The sequence below is a fragment of the Phocoena phocoena genome, chromosome 6, assembly GCF_963924675.1.
Source record: "Phocoena phocoena chromosome 6, mPhoPho1.1, whole genome shotgun sequence".
In the NCBI taxonomy this organism is placed as follows: domain Eukaryota; kingdom Metazoa; phylum Chordata; class Mammalia; order Artiodactyla; family Phocoenidae; genus Phocoena; species Phocoena phocoena.
In genome coordinates, this window is record NC_089224.1 from 109,426,452 (window position 1) to 109,445,839 (window position 19,388).

At 43.5% G+C, this 19,388-nt stretch overlaps 1 protein-coding gene across 1 annotated transcript in view; it reads left to right on the top strand.

Annotated features, from left to right (window-relative positions):
* GPR107 (G protein-coupled receptor 107) overlaps positions 1–19,388 on the top strand; it is a 71,866-nt gene that overhangs the window by 15,110 nt on the left and 37,368 nt on the right. Inside the window, exons 2-10 of the mRNA XM_065878513.1 lie at positions 3,158–3,280; positions 3,589–3,639; positions 3,891–3,970; positions 5,006–5,145; positions 7,040–7,077; positions 8,678–8,734; positions 12,618–12,728; positions 13,079–13,212; positions 18,170–18,245. Coding sequence (XP_065734585.1) covers positions 3,158–3,280; positions 3,589–3,639; positions 3,891–3,970; positions 5,006–5,145; positions 7,040–7,077; positions 8,678–8,734; positions 12,618–12,728; positions 13,079–13,212; positions 18,170–18,245 — 810 coding nt within the window. The remainder of the gene's footprint in view (positions 1–3,157; positions 3,281–3,588; positions 3,640–3,890; positions 3,971–5,005; positions 5,146–7,039; positions 7,078–8,677; positions 8,735–12,617; positions 12,729–13,078; positions 13,213–18,169; positions 18,246–19,388) is intronic.

Here is a 19,388-nt window from a genome sequence, read left to right on the forward strand (position 1 = left end):
GGATTTTTGCATCTTTGTTCATCAGGGATATTGGCTTGTAATTTTCTTTTCTTGTAGTGTCCTTATAGGCTTGGTATCAGGATGATTCTGGCCATGTAGAATAAGTTTGGAAGTGTTCCCTCCTCTTCAATTTTTTGGAAGAGTTTGAGAAACACTGGTGTTAATTTTTCCTTAACTGTTTGAATACTGATTCAGTCTCCTTATTCAGATTTTCTGTTTCTTCAGATTGAGTCTTGGTAAGTTATATGTTTCTAGGAATTTGTCCATTTCTTCTAGGTACTCCAACCTGCATTTAATATTATATTGTTATTACTTTGCAATATTAGGGGATAGTGGTGTGAAAATGGCTTTCACATCAGATCTGTGTTGAAATCCCAGCTTTACCACTTAGAGTGTCCATAGTCTTGGGTAGCGTTTCATCTCTGAACTTGTGTCTTCATCCCTGTCATGGGGATACTGCTTTTAACCACACTGGGCTGAGTGAGGATTAGACATCATAGGAAAGCCCTTGGCACATAACCCAGTTCTTGGTAAGTGCTGAAAACAGGGAGTTGTGATGCTGTTGTGATTGTTTAAAATATTCAAAAACATGTTTTTAATGGCATTGTATTATCAAGTGAAATGCTATACAAAAGTGAAAAAAAAAACAGTAAAGGAATAGAGTTTGTATGGAAAAAAAATCACTGTTATAAGGTTACAATTGAAACATTTTCCCCCCAAAACCTAGAAAATAGACACTGTGGTGGACTATGTGAATATAAAAATCGATTAACAGGCTTCCATTTTTGCTACACAGCATCTAAATGCGTGATAAATTAGAACAAACATACTTTTCAAAATGTAAACTTATTGAAGTATAATATACATGCTAAAGAAAATACTCATTGTAAGCATACAACTCAATGAATTTCCACTGTGTAAGAATACTTGTGCAACCAGCAACAATGTTACCAAGCATTTCCAGAAGCTCCTAAAGGCCGCATCCCCCAAGTGACTGGAAAGTCTCTCCCTACCAAGAATAACCAACCACCATCCTGAGCTCTATTGCCTTTAGCGTATTTCCCCCAACGTTTGAATTTGAATTTGTTATACCTATGGGGAATATGGCTTGTTCTGCTTAGTGTTATGTCTGTGAGATCCATCCACGTTGCATGGGGCAGGAATTTTTTCATTTTCCTTCATTGTCCCTCTGTAGCCCTTCTCATCTATGGATTTTGCCGGAGTATTAAGCCCTAAAGTCCAAAGTGATCCATCATATGTAGCTGAATTAATTTCTGTTCTGTGAGTCTAGGATGGTAGTAGCCTTGTAATACCTTCGGGAGAACTGAGAAGATGCCCACTCAAATCATGTTCCGTGGAGGTTCATCTCTCTTAGAGTCCCAGGAAAGACTGGGAGCTTTAGCTTTTCGGTTTTTTGTCCCCCTGCACCCCCCCCCCCCACCCCGGTACAGTGAGGTCGGGCCTCTCACTGTTGTGGCCTCTCCTGTTGCGGACGTGCAGGCTCAGCGGCCATGGCTCACGGGCCCAGCCGCTCCGTGGCATGTGGGATCTTCCCAGACCCGGGCAGGAACCGGCGGACTCTCAACCACTGCACCACCAGGGAAGCCCAGCTTTTCTGGTTTTTGTGGTCTAGCAGCTCTCCAGTGTCTTCTAGCGGATGACTTCTGGAAGATAACAGTTAAGTTATCTTATCTGGCTTTTTTTTTTTTTTTTTCTCCCGGGGAGTGCTGGTTAGCTGCAAGCTCCTCCATCCCACCTGGAGGTGGAAGGAAGTCTATCTAGCAAATGCATAGCTGGGCTCCTAGAAAGAGGAGGGAAAGTCCCAGGGCCAGATAAAGGGGAGAGGGAGAGAAGGAGCTGAAACCCCAGAGGCAAAATAACACAAGCCAGGGCTGCCCCAAGGCGTAGAAATCTGGACCCAGAGCCTTGGATTTTGAGCAGCCGGTGAGGGAGAGCAGGAGCCAAAGCCCTAGACCCAGACCGGGAGGGCCGCCGGGACTGTGTCCCTCTGCTCGGCTGGTAACAGCAGCCTCTCCAGAGCTCTGTTCCTCGAGTGAAAGAGTGGGCTAGGAGATAGAGCCCTCCTAACGGCAGTAAAACGTGTCTTAGCTATGGGAGGAGTCAGTTTGATTTTTCTGCTGAAGATCTGATCCTTAGCCTCTCATCACAGGCGTTTGGTGTTTGCAATTAGACTACCTCTGAAGTCCAGAAGCTCCAAGTCTAGAAATAAAAAGTTACCCCTCACACAAAGAGACAAACTGCTAGGAAAGTCAGCAGAGATGACCAAGAACAGAATTAGGGGTTTCAGAGCTCCTCAGTATGTTGTAAGAGAGCTATATTTAAAATGAAAGAAACAGCGGATAGAGTTCTAAAACATGAGCAAGCAACAAACACTACCATTAATGGCTCTGCGGATTCGAGGAAGGACCAAATCCGAGCTTTAGAAAAGTGCTTAGCGTAATGCCTCGCGTTCAGGAGCTACTTAGTGACTGTGCACATTTGGGCAAATAGTTCTCAGTACAAAACTCATGACTGCACAATGTGAAGCGTCTTTGTGGAGCCTCAACTTAGAAGTACTCACTAGTATCATTGCTCCGTTGGCCCTAAAATTTGTTGACTGAGTTGACATTGGAATCACCATTTTGAGATAGGTTCAAGTAACGTTCAGATATTCCTGTTGTCCTGCAGTGGGAGGAGCCGGTTACACTAAAACGCCTAAGAAGGTTTATATAAATGAGTGTATTCTTGGAGCAGCTTTGGCCTCTTCTCCCCCGCCTGCATGTTTTGAGTGCCTACTGGATGCCAGGCCTTGTACTTGAAGGAAGCATGGGAGGATGACTAAAACACTGTTCCTCCTTTCCTGGAATCCACATTCCACAGGCCATCGAGTCTGCCCCCGGGACCCTTACAAATACACTGGAATGAATCGAATCTATTGTGCATTTCCTTCTGCAAAATTGTTGCTATATTATGCGTATCTGGTGAGTCTTCTTCAGCTTTTGGAGCAAGAACACAGCTGTCTGTATTACTGAATATATAGAAACGTTGGTTAGGTAGCAGGGAACTAGGTAACCATAGTTTTCCAAGCAAATGAGTAGGTTAACTAATCAAGTTAACTTCTCCGTGTTACTAATTCCACCACTGCAAATCCTTTTAGGATGATGTGAGGCATAAGGTTCATCTGAACACCTTTGGATTCTTCAAGAATGGGTACATGATGGTGAATGTCAGTAGCCTTTCAGTGAAGGAGCCTGAAGGAGCCACAGACAAGGACGCAACTGTAAGTGCCTTTCCAGGACATCTTTTCTGTTGCTTAGGTGAAAGCTTCACCCCATACTTAAATATGAAGTATCAGAATGTAGAGAAAATTAAACTTGTGAGCGGGCGTCAGATAGTTTTATTCTTAACAGTTAAGTTGTAATTCTTGAATAATTTTAGTAACAACTGATCCTTCTTACAAAATGAATGCTAAGGAAACCAAGAGGTGGCCAGGCCAAAAGAGTCACCTTTCTGCTCTTGGAGTAATGAAGGTAAGGGCGCCCGGGCATCGTGTGGTTCTTTACTTCCGTTGTTTTTACCCCCTCTTAGATTGGATTCAGCCTAGACCGCACAAAGAATGACGGATTTTCTTCTTATCTGGTGAGCATCAAGTGCATGACCTGATCACTCCCTTCACTCGAACCCAAGACGCTGGGTGGAAACACCCTGCTTCCGTCAGTGCTGTTTTCTTGAGGTGGTAGCAGCTTTGACTTGCAAGCATCTCTGAGCACCCACAGTTGTGTTATTTGAATGGAGTCTGGGCCACTTATTTGCTTAGTTCCTGAAAACGTTTTGTTCTTACTCCAGTGTGAATGAATAAGGTGGTGTGTAATTGGGTCTTCCTTTCTCAGGATGAAGATGTGAATTACTGTATTTTAAAGAAACAGTCTGCCTCTGTCACCCTTCTAATCCTAGACATCTCCAGAAGTGAGTAAGTAATTCTACTAATCCTTCAGTTCAATCCTAGAGTAAAGTTAGGGGGAATTTGGTAGTTAAGTTACCATTTATTGTCTGCCACATGCCAAATATTTTGCTGAGTGCTGGAGATTAAAAACAAGATGAGGAAGACAGAGGTCCAGTCCTGGAGGAACTTCTTGATGGATGAGGGAGACAGAAGAGCAATACAAATATCACAGCAAACTAGAGAAGTAGTAGAGCAGAGAGACTGAGGGTTGCAGAAGAGAAGGGAAAGCTTCAGAGAAGTGTTGGTGCGACCACCCTTCTCATGAATAGACTTTACAGATGAGTAAGAAAGGGAAGAGCATTTTAGGCAAAGGGAACGTGATATACAAGCGCAGAGTGGTGTGCAATAGCATGGTGTGTTCAGTGAAGTGAGTGCGTTGTCTGCATCCAGCTGAGGGGAAGAGAGGAAGGCTCCTCCCCGTTCAGTGCTAGACATGTGCCCCTTGGTACGAGTGATGGTGCCAGCTGAGGTTGCGTGTCCACTCAGGCATGGAAACTTGCTGGTTCCTCCTCAGGCGGGATGGGGCAAACAAAATTGCGGTCTGGTAAGCAGGGAGAAGGGAGGAAATGCATATTAGGCGGGCTACTAATGATGCTCACTGCCCCTTGCGTGCTCCCCACGGCTTCACTTTAACATCTTACTGGGGTTTTTTTACCTCTTGTTCCTTTTCCCTTGTACACCAATTTGTTGAACACAGCACATACTTAGGGGGGAATGTGTACCTCAGAATTGTATGGTTGCTACGAACTTAAGCTTTAGAGTGAGACTGCCCAGGTCCTCGCCCAGCTGCTCACTGGCTTACTACTCTTGGGCAGGTTCTTTAACCTTTCTGAGCTTTCATTTCAACATCTGTAAAATGCGGATAATAGAATCTGCATCATAGGACATCAAGGGACTGCATGAGATGATGGATTTAGAGCTGGAAACAACACCTAACTTATAACACTTACTGGCCATAAGCATTACTTTGAACTCTTTTTCTTCTGTCTTGTTTGAATATAGAGTGCGAATAAGATCTCCACCAGAAGCTGGTACCCAGTTACCAAAGATCATCTTCAGCAAGGATGAGAAAGTCCTTGGTCAGAGCCAGGAGCCTGGTGTTAACGCTGTTTCAGCAGGGAGCCAGACTCAGAAAAAACAAGGTAAACTGTGAGGTAGAAGCGAGCATTTTCTTCACTACCCTGATGTGTAGATTCTGTTTTGTTCCTGAGTAAAAACACATACAATCTTAGCATTATTTTATTTTTGAGGTGATATAAAAATATGTAACAAAGAAAAATGTGGAAAATATGGGAGAAGAAATGTCATTTCTCCTTACTCCCTGTGTTAGAATTTTAGTAATTTATATTTCCTTCTAAACTTGTTTCCTAAGTCTAGAATATTTGATTTTTAAAACTCATACACGTTTATAATTTTATAAGCATCCCTGTTCACTCAACTTTTAAGTTATTTCATACTTATCAGATATCCCATTAAATGGATACTGTAATTTGCTCAGCCTTTCCCCTTAAAGAGACATATTTCAACCTTGATGCTATTATATTAAAACATTGCTACATCAGACATTGTTATTTGTAGATTTTTTTTCATATGTAGAACTTTCTTTAGGATGGGTTCCCAGAATTGGAATTTCTGGTTCAAAGGATATGAATACTTTTGAGAATATTGGTACATATTTTCATTCCTCTCCACATGAGTGGTGTGAATTTATACTCCTATTGGGAAATATATAAGAATAGTGCCCACGTCACCATGTCCTAGACAATACTGGGTTTTTGGTTTTGTTTTGTTTTTTAAATTCTAAAGTGAAAGGCAAAAAGGTATTCTTGATTTTGAAGTCACTTTTTTTTTTTTTAATTAATTTATTTCTGGCTGTGTTGGGTCTTCGTTTCTGTGCGAGGGCTTTCTCTAGTTGTGGCAAGCGGGGGCCATTCTTCATCGCGGTGCACAGGCCTCTCACTGTCGCGGCCTCTCTTGTTGCAGAGCACAGGCCCCAGATGCGCAGGCTCAGTGGTTGTGGCTCACGGGCCTAGTTGCTCCGCGGCGTGTGGGATCCTCCCAGACCAGGGCTCGAACCCGTGTCCCCTGCATTGGCAGGCAGATTCTCAACCACTGCGCCACCAGGGAAGCCCTGAAGTCACTCTTGTTACTGAGGCTGCTCTTTTCCTCCATGTGTTGATTAACCAATTTATATTTGTCACGTCTTTCATTAACCGTTAGGTTTATCTAATAATTTATCTGAGTGCTTTAAAGATAACTATTGATTGTATTATTTATGTGTCTTTTTCTCGGTTTGTCAAAATTCTAACCCAGATTAAAAGATGTGCAGGAATGTTACATTTGTGTGATGATGTAGTTTCACGTATGTATGTGCACCATCTCCTCCTCGTCCAGGTTCCTCAGGCTCACATAACCATTCCCTGGGCAGAAAATCTTCTTTTCCTTCTATTTTTTCTGAAACTCTCTCCCTTCCTGCAGGGAATTTGAGATGCTGTCTTCCTCACGAAGAGGGTCTTAAGTAAAAATAAGACACAGCTGCCTTCTCTGTTCATTGAAAGAAGTCATTAGCAATTTCTACACTCCTTGCTGTGGAAATAAAAATAGTATGCTTTATGCTAATATTATTTCCTATTTTTCCATGTATATAAATAAATCTTATATATTATATATATATGTATTTTAAACAATGATCTGTTTTCAAATGTAATTACTTAGAAGATAAGGAAGTCATTCCACGTGGTATCTCTGACAGTAACATGCACTAGGTTATTTAGAGATGATTTCCCTCGTCTGTACTGAATATTATCATTTATTAGATTGCATTTATAATAGAACAGGTTGCCATTTGCGGCTTCTACAGCTCAGGAGTGTTTGGGGTTCTAAGCAGATGACATTTCACAAGATGGCACGTGGCCTCACCGTTTTGATTATTTCAATTATTTGATATTAGACGAGCTAGAGTCTCATAAAATGGTACTGTAATATACATATGAGCTGAATCATGCAATAATAACTCTTAAATGGTTCTGCTTCTAGACAGTGGAAAGTCTGAAAGAAGTACAGTGGATTCAAAGGTAAGAAATAACCTGACTTAAGCTCTCGGCTTTCCTGGGTGTAATATGTATGTCTGTGTATGTGTGTGCGTATAGGAATGTATATACATATGTATATATGTACACACACAGGTGCGCACACATACATCTGCATGCCTGATCTACAGGGGGTTGCTTTCTGTTTGGGGAGATAACTTAGGCACTCGGAAACAATTTCAAAGTAAGACTTGAGTGCTGAGCTATACAGCACTTACACGATAGAGGCTCAGATAGTGAGAGGAGAGGGAAGTGGGCTCGGCTCTCGGAGAGCCCTCTGGAGGGAGGCGTCACCAGGGCTTGAAGTTTGGTAGATTGTTTGGGGAAGAAGAGAGCGAAGGAGGTGAAGGCCATCATGAGCAAAGACCGGAAGTGGAGGTGAGCATGGCAGGTGCTGGGCACTGGCCTATTGGAAGTAAAAGCTACCTATTTGGGAGCAGAGAGAAGTGTCTTAGTTAACAGAGGGCTGGAAAGTTGAAGGCATCGATGCACAGAAAACAGGAAGTCATCGTGTGTTCTTGACAAGGATGGAATGTGATGCAGAAGGTGTTAAGGGAAGGTCATAGTTCTGAAGGAATGTGCAGGGTAGCCTTGGAGAGGGAGACAGTGAAACTAGAGGGACCAGGAGGAATGCTGTTGTGATAATACAGGTTTAGGGTGATGAGGATCTGAACTAGAGCAGAGCTTTGCAATCAGTCTGGGAGGTCATTTGGGGCTGGTGGGAGGGTAGGAGAAGAGGTAGATTTCTTTTTCCCTCCCCAGAAGTGTAGGAAGTAGAAATAGCAGAAGGAAAAACAGGAAAGTTTCGGTTTGGGATATCTTGATTTTTCAGTGATGGGACATCCAAATGGCGGTATTTTATTTTGTTTTATTTTAACAGCTTTATTGAAGTATAATTGATATATAATAAACTGCATATATTTAAAGTGACAATTGGATAAGTTTTGGCTTGTGTGTACACCTATGAAACCACCACCACAGCAAGAGAGTGAACATGTCCATCACCCCAAAGGTTTCTCCTGTCCCTTTGTCACCTTCCTGTCCCTAAGTAACAACTGATCTGTAACTATAGATTAGTTTTACAGAAGCTGCTATAAATGAATTATGCAATACCTACTCTTCTTTGTCTTCTCTCATTTAGCATAATTATTTTAGGTTCGCCCATGTTGTTCCATGGATCAGTAGTTCCTTCTTTTTTGTTACTTACCTTCAGTCTGTCGTACTGGTGGCAGTTTGTAGATCATTTGAAGTCGGGGATGGAGCCCAGGTGCTGTGTCAGGGTGTGACCTGGGTTGGCATCCGTTGTCTAGCGGAAGCTTTAAGACTAGAGAGGTGTTCAGTAGTGAATAGGGGGTATTGAAGAGACAAGAGGTAGATGAGAAAAGGAAATGGGTAAAGGATTACCATTCTCTGTGAAAGGTAATTTCATACATCTTGAAAAAATGGTGAATTTCTTTTTCAGTGAGCTTTTGAAGAAAGCTTGGGTTTAAGAAAAGCATGTTTTGGAGTTTAAAAATTTTTATTTTTATTAGCATGCTTTTTCCACCAGTCTCATTCTAAAATAGGTCGTTAATGTCTTTTTTAGGCAACAGGAGAGAAATCCTTTTCTGTTCATAATAATGATGGGGCAGTTTCATTTCAGGTATGTATTCTCTTTCAGTCAAGCTTCGTAGAATTTCTCTCTACCATGTAAAAGGGTGAATTTTTATAGAAATTTTGAATTTAGGAGTAGTAATTTAGGTATGTGTCAGTCACTTGAATACAGTAGCTCTCTCCGTAACAAACCTACAAGGTGGGTATTGTTACCCACCACTTATCAAATCATAAATCTCTGAGAGAGAATAACTCAGAGTGTTATGTTCAGTGTGAGTGAGAAGGGCCGGATTCCAACCCAGTTCTCCCTGGCTGTCCCCACACCTCTGCCTCTCCAATCCCATGCTGCCTCCCATTCAGAGTGTGTCAGAAACACAAACTTCTGTACCTGAAAGGACCATTGTGATCTTTTAGGGTGATGTTGTCATTTCAGAGATGAGTTCACTGAGCCTTAGAGGCCTGAGTGAGCTGCTCAGCTGTCACCACTGTTAACAGCACATGAGTGTTTATGGCAGCATCACAGCCCGTGTGTGGGGTCCGGGGGAGGACACTGGACTGGATTTCAGAGCACATGTGCTAGCTGGTGACCTTGGACAGCTCACTCAACTTCTGAACCTCGCTCTTGAATGATATGAAAATGGAAAATGAGGGCGCGTGTCTCATAGGGTTGTTAGGTGTATCATTCTTCAAAAATAAAAGTGCTTTGTAAAGCACTATACAAATAATCTTTTATCATTAATTTGTAAGGATCACTGTCTCTTTCCTAACCAGTTTTCATTAATTGAAGTATAATTTGCTTAGAGGGAAATGCCCAGGTCTTACGTGTATGGTTCAATCAATTCTGACAACTGCATGCACCCACATAACCCACTCTCAAGATTCTCTGTATTTTTACCATCTCCGAAAGTCCCCCACCCCTGCCTCTGCTATTCTGATTTCTTTCACCATAGATTCTTTTGCCTATCTAACAATTTTTATATGTTCTTTTAAGTTTAGTGACCGTCGGTATTAACAGCTAACTGAGAGCTTTTGGGGCGCTCATCTGCTCTGAATCCTCAACAGCTTCCCTTCTGTCTCAGAGTAAAAGCCCAAGTCCTTCCACGTGGTCTGCAAACCTACGTGGTCCAGCTGCTGTCAACTTTTTCGCCTCAGCTCCTGTTTCCTCCCCACCCCCTGCTTATTACTCTCTTCCAGCTACACAGGCCACCTTGCTGCTCCTAGAAAAGATCAGGCCTTGGGCTTCGCTCTAGCTGTACCTGCTGGAGGGACATTCATCCCTCAGAATCTGTGTGATCAATTTCTTCCTCCTTCAAGTCTCTGCTCAAATGTCACCTTTTCAACAAAGCTTCCTCCAATCGCCCTGTTTTAAATGCAGCACCCCCCGCCCCAACCCTGGCTCTGTTTTTTCCCTTAGTGCTTCTTTCCAACATACGGTATACTTGTACTTATTTACTGTATTTATTATCTGTCTCTCCCTTTAGAAGGTAGCCATAAGGGCAGGGATTTCTATCTGCTTTTTTTTTGCGTTATGCGGGCCTCTCACTGTTGTGGCCTCTCCCATTGCGGAGCACAGGCCCCGGACGTGCAGGCTCAGCGGCCGTGGCTCACGGGCCCAGCCGCTCTGCAGCATGCGGGATCCTCCCGGACCGGGGCACGAACCCACGTCCCCTGCATCGGCAGGCGGACTCTCAACCACTGTGCCACCAGGGGAGCCCTCTATCTGCTTTATTGCTGCTGTATATGAAATTCCTCATCTTGGGCCTGGCCCATAACAGGCTGCCCGTCAGTCATTATGGAGATGAATGAGTGAGTCAAACATCGTGCTAAGTACTTACATGTCATCATTATCTCAGTTCATCCTCCCAGCAGTCTGTGAATTAGGTACTGTTATTATTCTCCTTTTACAGATGAGGAAACTGAGGCTCAGAGAGGTTAAGTAACTTGCCCAATGGGAGGGTTCAAACCCAGGTTTGTCTGACTCCAAGGCCCATGTGTTTAATCACTTTGCTTTACTACCTTCTTAAGAAAATACAAAAGGTACTTTTCTGTCTTCTTTCCCTCACTTTAAAATGTTTGTTAATAAAATAAGTATTTTGAATGTTTCTTTTTTAAGTCACAAAAGGAAAGCATTTATAGGATACACATTTGTCAGTTACTAGTGCTTTGTGTCAAGGTGAGTACTGAGGGGAAAGCAGCATTTGTGGTGATTCAGAACAATTGCTTCAAACAGCCAGTTCATAGGGTTCTTGGGATGCATAGAACAGGCAGCACCCAGAATGGGCAGCTCGCTTTCTCCCTGGCTTCCCCTCTCCTTGTAAAGAAGCCGGCAGGTGGCTCCTTAGTGTTCTGCTACCCAGTGTCCTCCCAGTTTTGGACAGTACAGTCATTCTGAGCTTTTCTGCTCCATCCACAGAGGAGGTCTGATAGTTTATCTACCTAGAGCTGGAAAGGGACTGTCAGGGCTTACCCCAACCCTAAAATTTTCATTTTTGCTTTATTTGTTTTGTTTTTTTCCCTTCAAGTGTCAGGTGTCTACTCTGATCCACCATGATGGTTCTATTGATTTTTTTTTTTTTTTTTTTTGTGTTTCGTGGGCCTTTCTCTGTTGTGGCCTCTCCCGTTGCGGAGCACAGGCTCTGGACGCGCAGGTTCAGCGGCCATGGCTCACGGGCCCAGCTGCTCTGCGGCATGTGGGATCTTCCCGGACCTGGGCACGAACTTGTGTTCCCTGCGTCGGCAGGTGGACTCTCAACCACTGCGCCACCAGGGAAGCCCCCTATTGATTTTTTTAAAAAATATTTTTTAGAAATTTCATGAGAGTCTTACTTTTGTAATTAAAATTACATGTTTAGAAAAGTTTTCTTTTTGTGGCTACCTTGGGTGGACGGGAATACATGCTCTCACTTTACAGTGAAGAGTTTGGGACATGGTTTAATGCTAATAATTTCAGCTTGAATAATTCTTGGTCTTTTCTTTTCGTCTTCTTGTCAGATGTCTCTTTTTTCCCCCATTCTTTTAAATTTTGAGGTATAGTACCTATAGAACAGTGTATAGTACTTATGTTGAGTACAAGTAATTATAAATAATCACCTTTGTAACCATCACTTGGGATGAGAACTAGAACAGTGCCAACACCCCAGAGCCCCCTTGTGGCCCTCGTGCTCCTCTCAACTCTAGAGTAGCCCCTATCGTGAAAGATGTTATCATAACCATTTGCTCACTTTTCTTCATAGTTTACCACCTATATATGTAACCCTAATCAGTATATTTTAGGCTTTTAGTAAAATGTTCTCTGGAATTGATTAAAGTGTCACATTCTGTGATCTTTTTATATATATACATTTTAAAATTTACATTAAACTTCATTTGAATACATGAAATAATGTTGAAAGCAAAGAAAAATGTCTAAATGTAGAAAATGTAGCCTCTGTTACTGTTGTTTAAAATCATAGGGGTAAATTTTGATGAGGGAATACTGGTCCTTTACCTTTTCAAGTATCAGATGAACCTCCTTTCTTTCTCAGAAGTATTTTTTACCAAAGAGCAAAACAACAGTATGTTGGCTTGAAAACTAGAAAACTGTATCTTAGGTTAGCTCTGCAGACTTCTGCAAAAACCCATCACTGATGGATAGGTATGTGATAAAGCAAGTGTAGTAAACTGTTAATTGTAGGATCGAGGTAGAGGGTACATAGGTATTCACTGTATAATTCTGGTAACCTTTCTGTTAGCTTGAAAATTGTTATAACAAAATATTAGGAGGGTATCACAGAATTAGAAAATGTCTGTTTAGACTCTGCTCTGGGAGGGTTTGATTATCTAAGTAAGCAGTCTGCTTTCTTCTGTTCATGGTATTCACGATTTATTTCTAAGATTTAAAAATTTAGCTGAGGATTTGGGTACCCTTAAATTTTTTTCTTCTTCACTTTCAGTTTTTCTTTAACATCAGCACTGAAGACCAAGAAGGCCTCTACAGTCTTTATTTTCATAAATGCCCTGGAAGTGAAGTACGGTCTAACGACAAGTTTTCATTCAGCCTCGATGTGAGTACCATACAGAAACTCACATGTGGGTGTTGTCAGCCGTGTAAAATGGGAGACAGTTATTTCTTTAGGAGAGTAGTTTTAAGAACACTTAAGCCAGAGTAAGAGAAACAGGTGGCCAAAATAACATTCCTGCCAGTGGGCAGGATACTTCAGCAGAGGGTTCATAAAAAAGAAAATATAAAGCAATTTAGGGTGTGTTTATGCTTTCAGCCTTTGCATTAAGAATGTGGTTGTTATCTGCTGGTACTCACTTTCTGGAACTTCCATGAAACAGCTAAGATTCCAGATTGCTGAATATGGGATGATCTGTTTCTGAAAAGTAAAAATTAATGTCATGTTGGTTTCAGATCGAGATCACAGAGAAGAATCCTGACAGCTACCTCTCAGCGGGAGAAATTCCTCTCCCCAAATTATACATTTCTATGGCCTTTTTCTTTTTGCTGTCTGGGACCATCTGGATTCACATCCTTCGAAAACGACGGTAAATTATCACCTCCTTGAGCCCTTCATCCAGGAGCGTTCGGGGATTTATATAATTTCACCTTTTGCTGTCTTCTGAACCTGGAGGACTTGGCACTAGCGATCCTGTTCTCTCCAAAGGGCATGTTCCCCGAAACAAAGGGAGACCGTGCAGGAGCCTTGCCGCCTGGGAGGCCTTTGCATGCCTTGGTGTTTGTTCACTTCCCATTGCTTTGTTTAAAAAGCAAATCCAAATATTTCAGTAATACACAAGCAAAATAAAATGTATAAGCAAAACATTTCCATAGCGAGGACACTGGAGTCCAGGACTCAGAGTGAACACATTGGTCCCATTCAGGGGCTCTTTGTTCTTAAGAGATGAGTGACGACAGCCCAGTGCCTGGTGGGAGCATGGAGTTGCTGCTGAGCGCTGAAGGCCCCAGCGCAGAGCCTGGGCGGGGTAGATACTGACCTCCAGGGGATCATCACTCGAGAAAAGCTCTTCAGAGCCCACCTGCCTGACTCTTGGCCTTTCTTCTGAAATCCCTGAGGCTTTAACTTCCTGTTCTTGGTACTTGAGGGGAGCAGCAGCGTATGTATGCAGCTAGTGTTTGTGTCCCTCCCCCTAAATGGAAAACAATACTAATTTTCAGTTAAAAAATAGTGTGAAGTGTTTGTTATAGTGTAAGGCCCATGAACTGTGTAAATGAAGGTATGTGAATATGGTATTATAATATGGATTTAAATTCAGACAATAATTAAGCACCCCCAAGTACCAGATACCTCTTTCTCTGGAGCAGTGGGACAGATTGAGATCTCTTTAACCTCTGGTGGCCAGATTGTCTTCTAGTGGACATGTTCAGCTTGGGTACTGGGCCCTGCTGGATGTGGTTGCTGGTTCCTGTTTGTTATAAATCTTTTACATCTGCTGGATGGAACTGTGTCTTGTTTACTTGTGAAGAACCCGACATAATCATGTTTGGACTGGAGGTCAGGCAGCCATTAATAAGAAAAAAAGAATCCTACAAATTCAGGCTATAAAAGGTGGTTGGGGGGCGGCGTTTGGTTTGTTTTTTTTGTTGGTTTGTTTTTTTTGTTGGTTTGTTTTTTTTGTTTGTTTTTTTTTGCGGTACACGGGCCTCTCACTGTTGTGGCCTCTCCCGTTGCGGAGCACAGGCTCCGGAGGTGCCGGCTCAGCGGCCATGGCTCACGGGCCCAGCCGCTCCGCGACATGTGGGATCTTCCCGGACCGGAGCACGAACCCGCGTCCCCTGCATCGGCAGGCGGACTCTCAATTACTGCGCCACCAGGGAAGCCCTGCTTTGTTTTTTTTAAAGAAACTTTTGCTTTTGCCGTTATTAGAAAAGTAAGAACTAGGAGTCGGAGACCTGATTTCAGGTGTAAATGCTGTGACTCTTACTGCCTGTGTGCCTTCCTTCACTCTAAGCCTCTTTCTCCCCAGCTACAGAACTGGGACAGTCATAACTGCCCTGCCTTCCCCTCAAAGTCTTAGATCCTTAGTTTTCTTATGTGATTCCCCCTGAAATGATGTGTACGAGAGTGTTTTGCAGATCAGGGTGCTATGCAAAGATGAGGGACATACAAAATAGTTTAGCCAGACGTTCAGTGGTATTTTAATTTCCTTTTAGTTAGCGATGCAGCAGTCATTGTCACTGGTTCACTTATAAAATCATGGCAGCAGCTTAAAATCTGTGATTAAACGAGGCTGACCTACTTTGTACAACGTATTTTAAACTTCTTGTTGAAGTATAGCGTATATACAGAAACGTATCATTTCAGCCCTCTGCCCCATCCCTGTGTTTTTTTTTTTTTTTTTTTTTTTTTGCGGTACGCAGGCCTCCCACTGCCGTGGCCTCTTCCTTTGCGGAGCACAGGCTCCGGACGCACAGGCCCAGCGGCCATGGCCCACGGGCCCAGCCGCTCCGCGGCACGTGGGATCCTCCCAGACTGGGGCACGAACCTGTGTCCCCTGCACCAGCAGGCAGACTCCCAACCACTGCGCCACCAGGGAAGCCCCCATCCCCGTGTTTTTCCAGGAGTCTCACAGACAGCCATGTGAGGCACGTCACACATGTGACTCCAGGGCTGCCAGCACATTTCAGAGACTTGTAGCCCCTTAGTACTGGAGGGAACTGAGAGCTTTTTTTGCCTCGTCTTATTGAGGCCTTGAGCGGGGAAGTGAGAGACATGGCTAGCATCCCCCGACAGAGCTGGCCCTGGGACCCAGAGTGGCTTGCTGTGCCTTTGTGGTTCTGTTGTGGGCCCCAGAGCACGGGGAAGTGGGAAGGGAACGTGGGCAGCTGATCGGTTTGGTACCTGCCCTCTGCCCAGCCAGGCACTGAATGTCATAGCTCCTTGAGGCCATTGTTGGCCCATTTTCAGCAGAGGTTTCTGAGGCCTAGAGAGATGAAGGTCGTCAGGGTGGAACCCGCATGTGAGCCAGGTCGATGTGGCTCCCGAGATCTTTCCTTCATTCACATAACGGCCCAGCCATCAATGCTGTAACTTGGACTGCGAGTCTTGGTGGCCAGGGTGTGTGGTGAGCACAGCCCTTGACGGTTCTGCACTCTGGGTAAATCTCATTACTATTCAGGAGGGACAGACTACTCTGGCCTTGACTTCCCTTTCGACCTTCAAGTAGGTAGGCACTGGAGCAGGAAAGTACCAGGGAGGAAACCAGTCCGGAAACTGGGTGTGCGTCAGCTCACGACACACCCTCCTTATCGTTCTGTGCAAGGCCCTCTCCTGTTTTATTTCCTGTCCCCTCTCCTGTTCCTTCCCCGCACGGCCAGCCACTCAGATGCGTTTAGTATGTGTTTTGGGGATATTTGTGTATTCTTGTAAACAAATAATGTTTATTGGTATTGCATGTATTTTTTTATATAAATTTATTTATTTAATTTATTTATTATTTTTGGCTGTGTTGGGTCTTTGTTGCAGCACGTGGGCTTTCTCTAGTTGCACCGAGCAGGGGCTACTCTTCGTTGCAGTGCGCGGGCTTCTCGTTGCGGTAGCTTCTCTCGTTGCAGAGCATAGGCTCTAGGCGCACGGGCTTCAGTAGTTGTGGCACACGGGCTTAGTTGCTCCATGGCATGTGGGATCTTCCCGGACCAGGGCTCGAACCCGTGTCCCCTGCATTGGCAGGCGGATTCTTAACCACTGTGCCACCAGGGAAGCCCTGCATGTATTTTTAATTTATATAAACTGTTCCATCTGTAGGTATTGTTTTTGTACATTTTTCACTCAGAATATCCTCTTTAAGATCTAGTCACAAGGCTGTGTGCACATCCAGTTCATTACTGTCCAGCTACTCCACGTCATCCACAGTGAGCGTCCCATTCCACTCACCCACCCCCTTAATGGTGGACCCCTAGGTTGTCTTCATTTCCCTGCTTCCCCATACTGTCATGATCCACCCTCCTTCCTGTCCCCGGAGGGGTCTGCAGCCTCTGAAGTACATTCTCGGAAGGAGGTGCCCTGGGTGTCGGGGAGCTCTCCTTTAATTTCGCTAAGTGCCAGTGGTTGCCCGCCAGGATGCGTGCCTGTGCCGGCTTATGCTCCTACTACACGTGTGCCAACACTGACACCTTATGTTTTGCCAGTGTGACGGGTATAAACTGGTACCTCATTTTCTTCTGCATTTCTCTGAATATCAGTGATATGAATTATCTTAGCAGAGACATGTTAACCTTCTGGGTTTTCCCTCTGTGACTGCCTGTATTTGCATATTTTTCTGTGGGATTTTCTGTGTTTTTCTTGTTGCTTTGCATAAGTTCCTCACACATTCGGATCTCAATCCCTTGCATGTCTTAGGCATTGCAAATTTCTTCTCCCAGTTGAATTGTTGAGTAAGAATCTTTCATACTAATGGAGTCACAGCGCTCGAATTTTAGTCTTTGGGGCAGTGCTCCTTGGATCTTAAGAGGCCCATTCCTACTCCAAGATTACAAAATGTGTGTTTTATGCTTAGCAGACTCCACCTGGGCTGTAAGTAAGTGTGAAGCAGAGATCCAGCTTTCCTTATTTCTTATACAGGTTTGAGCTAATTTTTTCCCAATGTCAGTCATTAAGCAGGCTGTTCCTTTCCCACTGACTTGGTATCACCTTAACTATCAAGCTTCTGTACACACACGAATCTATTTATAAGCCTTCTAGTCTGTTATGTTGGTTTACTTGTCTGATGCGACACCCATTTCCCATTTTTCACTGCTGTGGCTTTGCAGAATGTCTTGATGTCCGAGAGTGGGAGTCCCCACTGTAGCTCTTACTCAAGTCTTTGTTTGCTTTCTTTAATAGAGTTTAAGACTTTTCTCCCTCATGGTTTTGTTTGTCTTATTAGGTTAATTCCTAGGTTGAGGAGGGAAGGGGTAGAGAGGAGTTGAATGCCTGGCAGCCCGAAGGTGGACTCGTGCCCGTAGGGGGAGGTGGGGCAGTGGGTGCTTTGCGCCACTGTCCTGGTATGTTTGGCAGGTTCCAGCTGTGAGGGGGAGAGAGGGGCGCAACCCCAGCGCTTTCTCTTTGACCAGCCCTGCTGCCTGGCTCCAAATCCTCCTCCCCGGGCTACAGATTTCCCCTGTAGCTATACCTAATCACCACTGCCTTCTTGGGGATTTCACGCCATTTTCATAGATCCATCTGCCTCATTCTTGCCTCTGCGGGCTTTCCAAGGTGGTTCCTGGAGAAGCAGCTGGCAGCCTGTTTAGATTTCCATCTTATCAGGCCTGGAAACCCATTGTGCATAACTCAGCTCCATTCACAGCATTGAATTATATAGTAGAGGTGACTTGGGACTCCATTCCAGGCCTTTTCTGCTGGCAGCAACCGCTTGTTTAAAAAGTTTCGTGTTTGTGGTTTGCTTAGATTATATTTACTGCCTCCTTATATGATGCCTGGAGCTTCACCTGTTCTTTGGGAGTATGAAATATTCCTTTAATTCTTTTCTCTCTGTTTTTACATAGGAATGATGTATTTAAAATTCACTGGTTGATGGCCGCCCTTCCTTTCACCAAGTCTCTTTCCTTGGTGTTCCACGCAGTACGTATTAGTATTTTGCGGTCATTTATGAAATGATGTACAATGCCTATACTGTCTGGAAAAATAAAGTAGAAGACAGGACACATCAAATAAGAGATGAAAGAATACCTTTGTCATGAAGCCTCCTTTGGTCTGGTAGGGACTGGTCATGGAGATAAATCATCACAATCTCCCTAATACTAGACTTGAGATCTTCAGACGTTACCTTCAGACTCAGAGTTTTCTCAGAACACTTGTTGGTGGGGTTTTTTTTTTTTTTTTTCCCAGTCATTTCTTGAGATTAGTGTGCCACCTGCTGAATTGTTTCCATGACTTCCTTTATTTTTCCAAATATTCCCTCCAGTTCCCGTTTGATATGAAGTTCAGTGTTAGGATACTTATTTGAGAGAAAACTGATGCTCTAAAGATTGAGGCATAAGAATTGAGCTTAAGCTTTGAATATTTAGTACTGATGCAGATTGAAATGAGCCTGCCCATGGGAGTAAGATCACAGCTTCCCTGATTTGTAGGCCTACGAGGTATCCATGGGTTATGCGTGAGGGTGACAGTCTCCAGACATGTGCACAAGATCCTACTGCACTTAGAAATATTGTCACAGAAAAAAAAAAAAAAATATTGTCACAGAAAAAGTAATAATATAGCCAGTTACAATCTCAAGAAATGACAATTATTTGGATAATTTCCCATTTGGGTGTAAGGTAAAAGATTCTTTCTGGAACCATGTAGATAATGAATGATAAGATTCTCGAGTCACTTTCACATCTAGACAGCCACGTGCGGGAGAATGAAAGATGTATAAAGAAACTGATGTCAGCTTTGGGAGTCCTGCCTGGAAGCATTTGGGCCACTACTGAAGCTGGTCACTTTAGTTAAAATGCACTGGTGATTTCAGGTAGCTCTAAATTTACAGATTTTTTCCCAAAGATAACATAGTTGAAGCTAGGTGATCCCACATAGATTTTTTTACTGACTTTACTGACTGATTTATTATGTAAGCAGCAAGGCTATGAAAGGTAAAGCTCTTGACTGGGGCATTGAAAAGACCTGTGGCATTTGGAGGTCTTTTTTTTTTATTTGTTTTTTGGTGGTTTTATACGTCATTTTATCTTATTTTATTTTACCTGGGCTACGGCAGCGAAAACC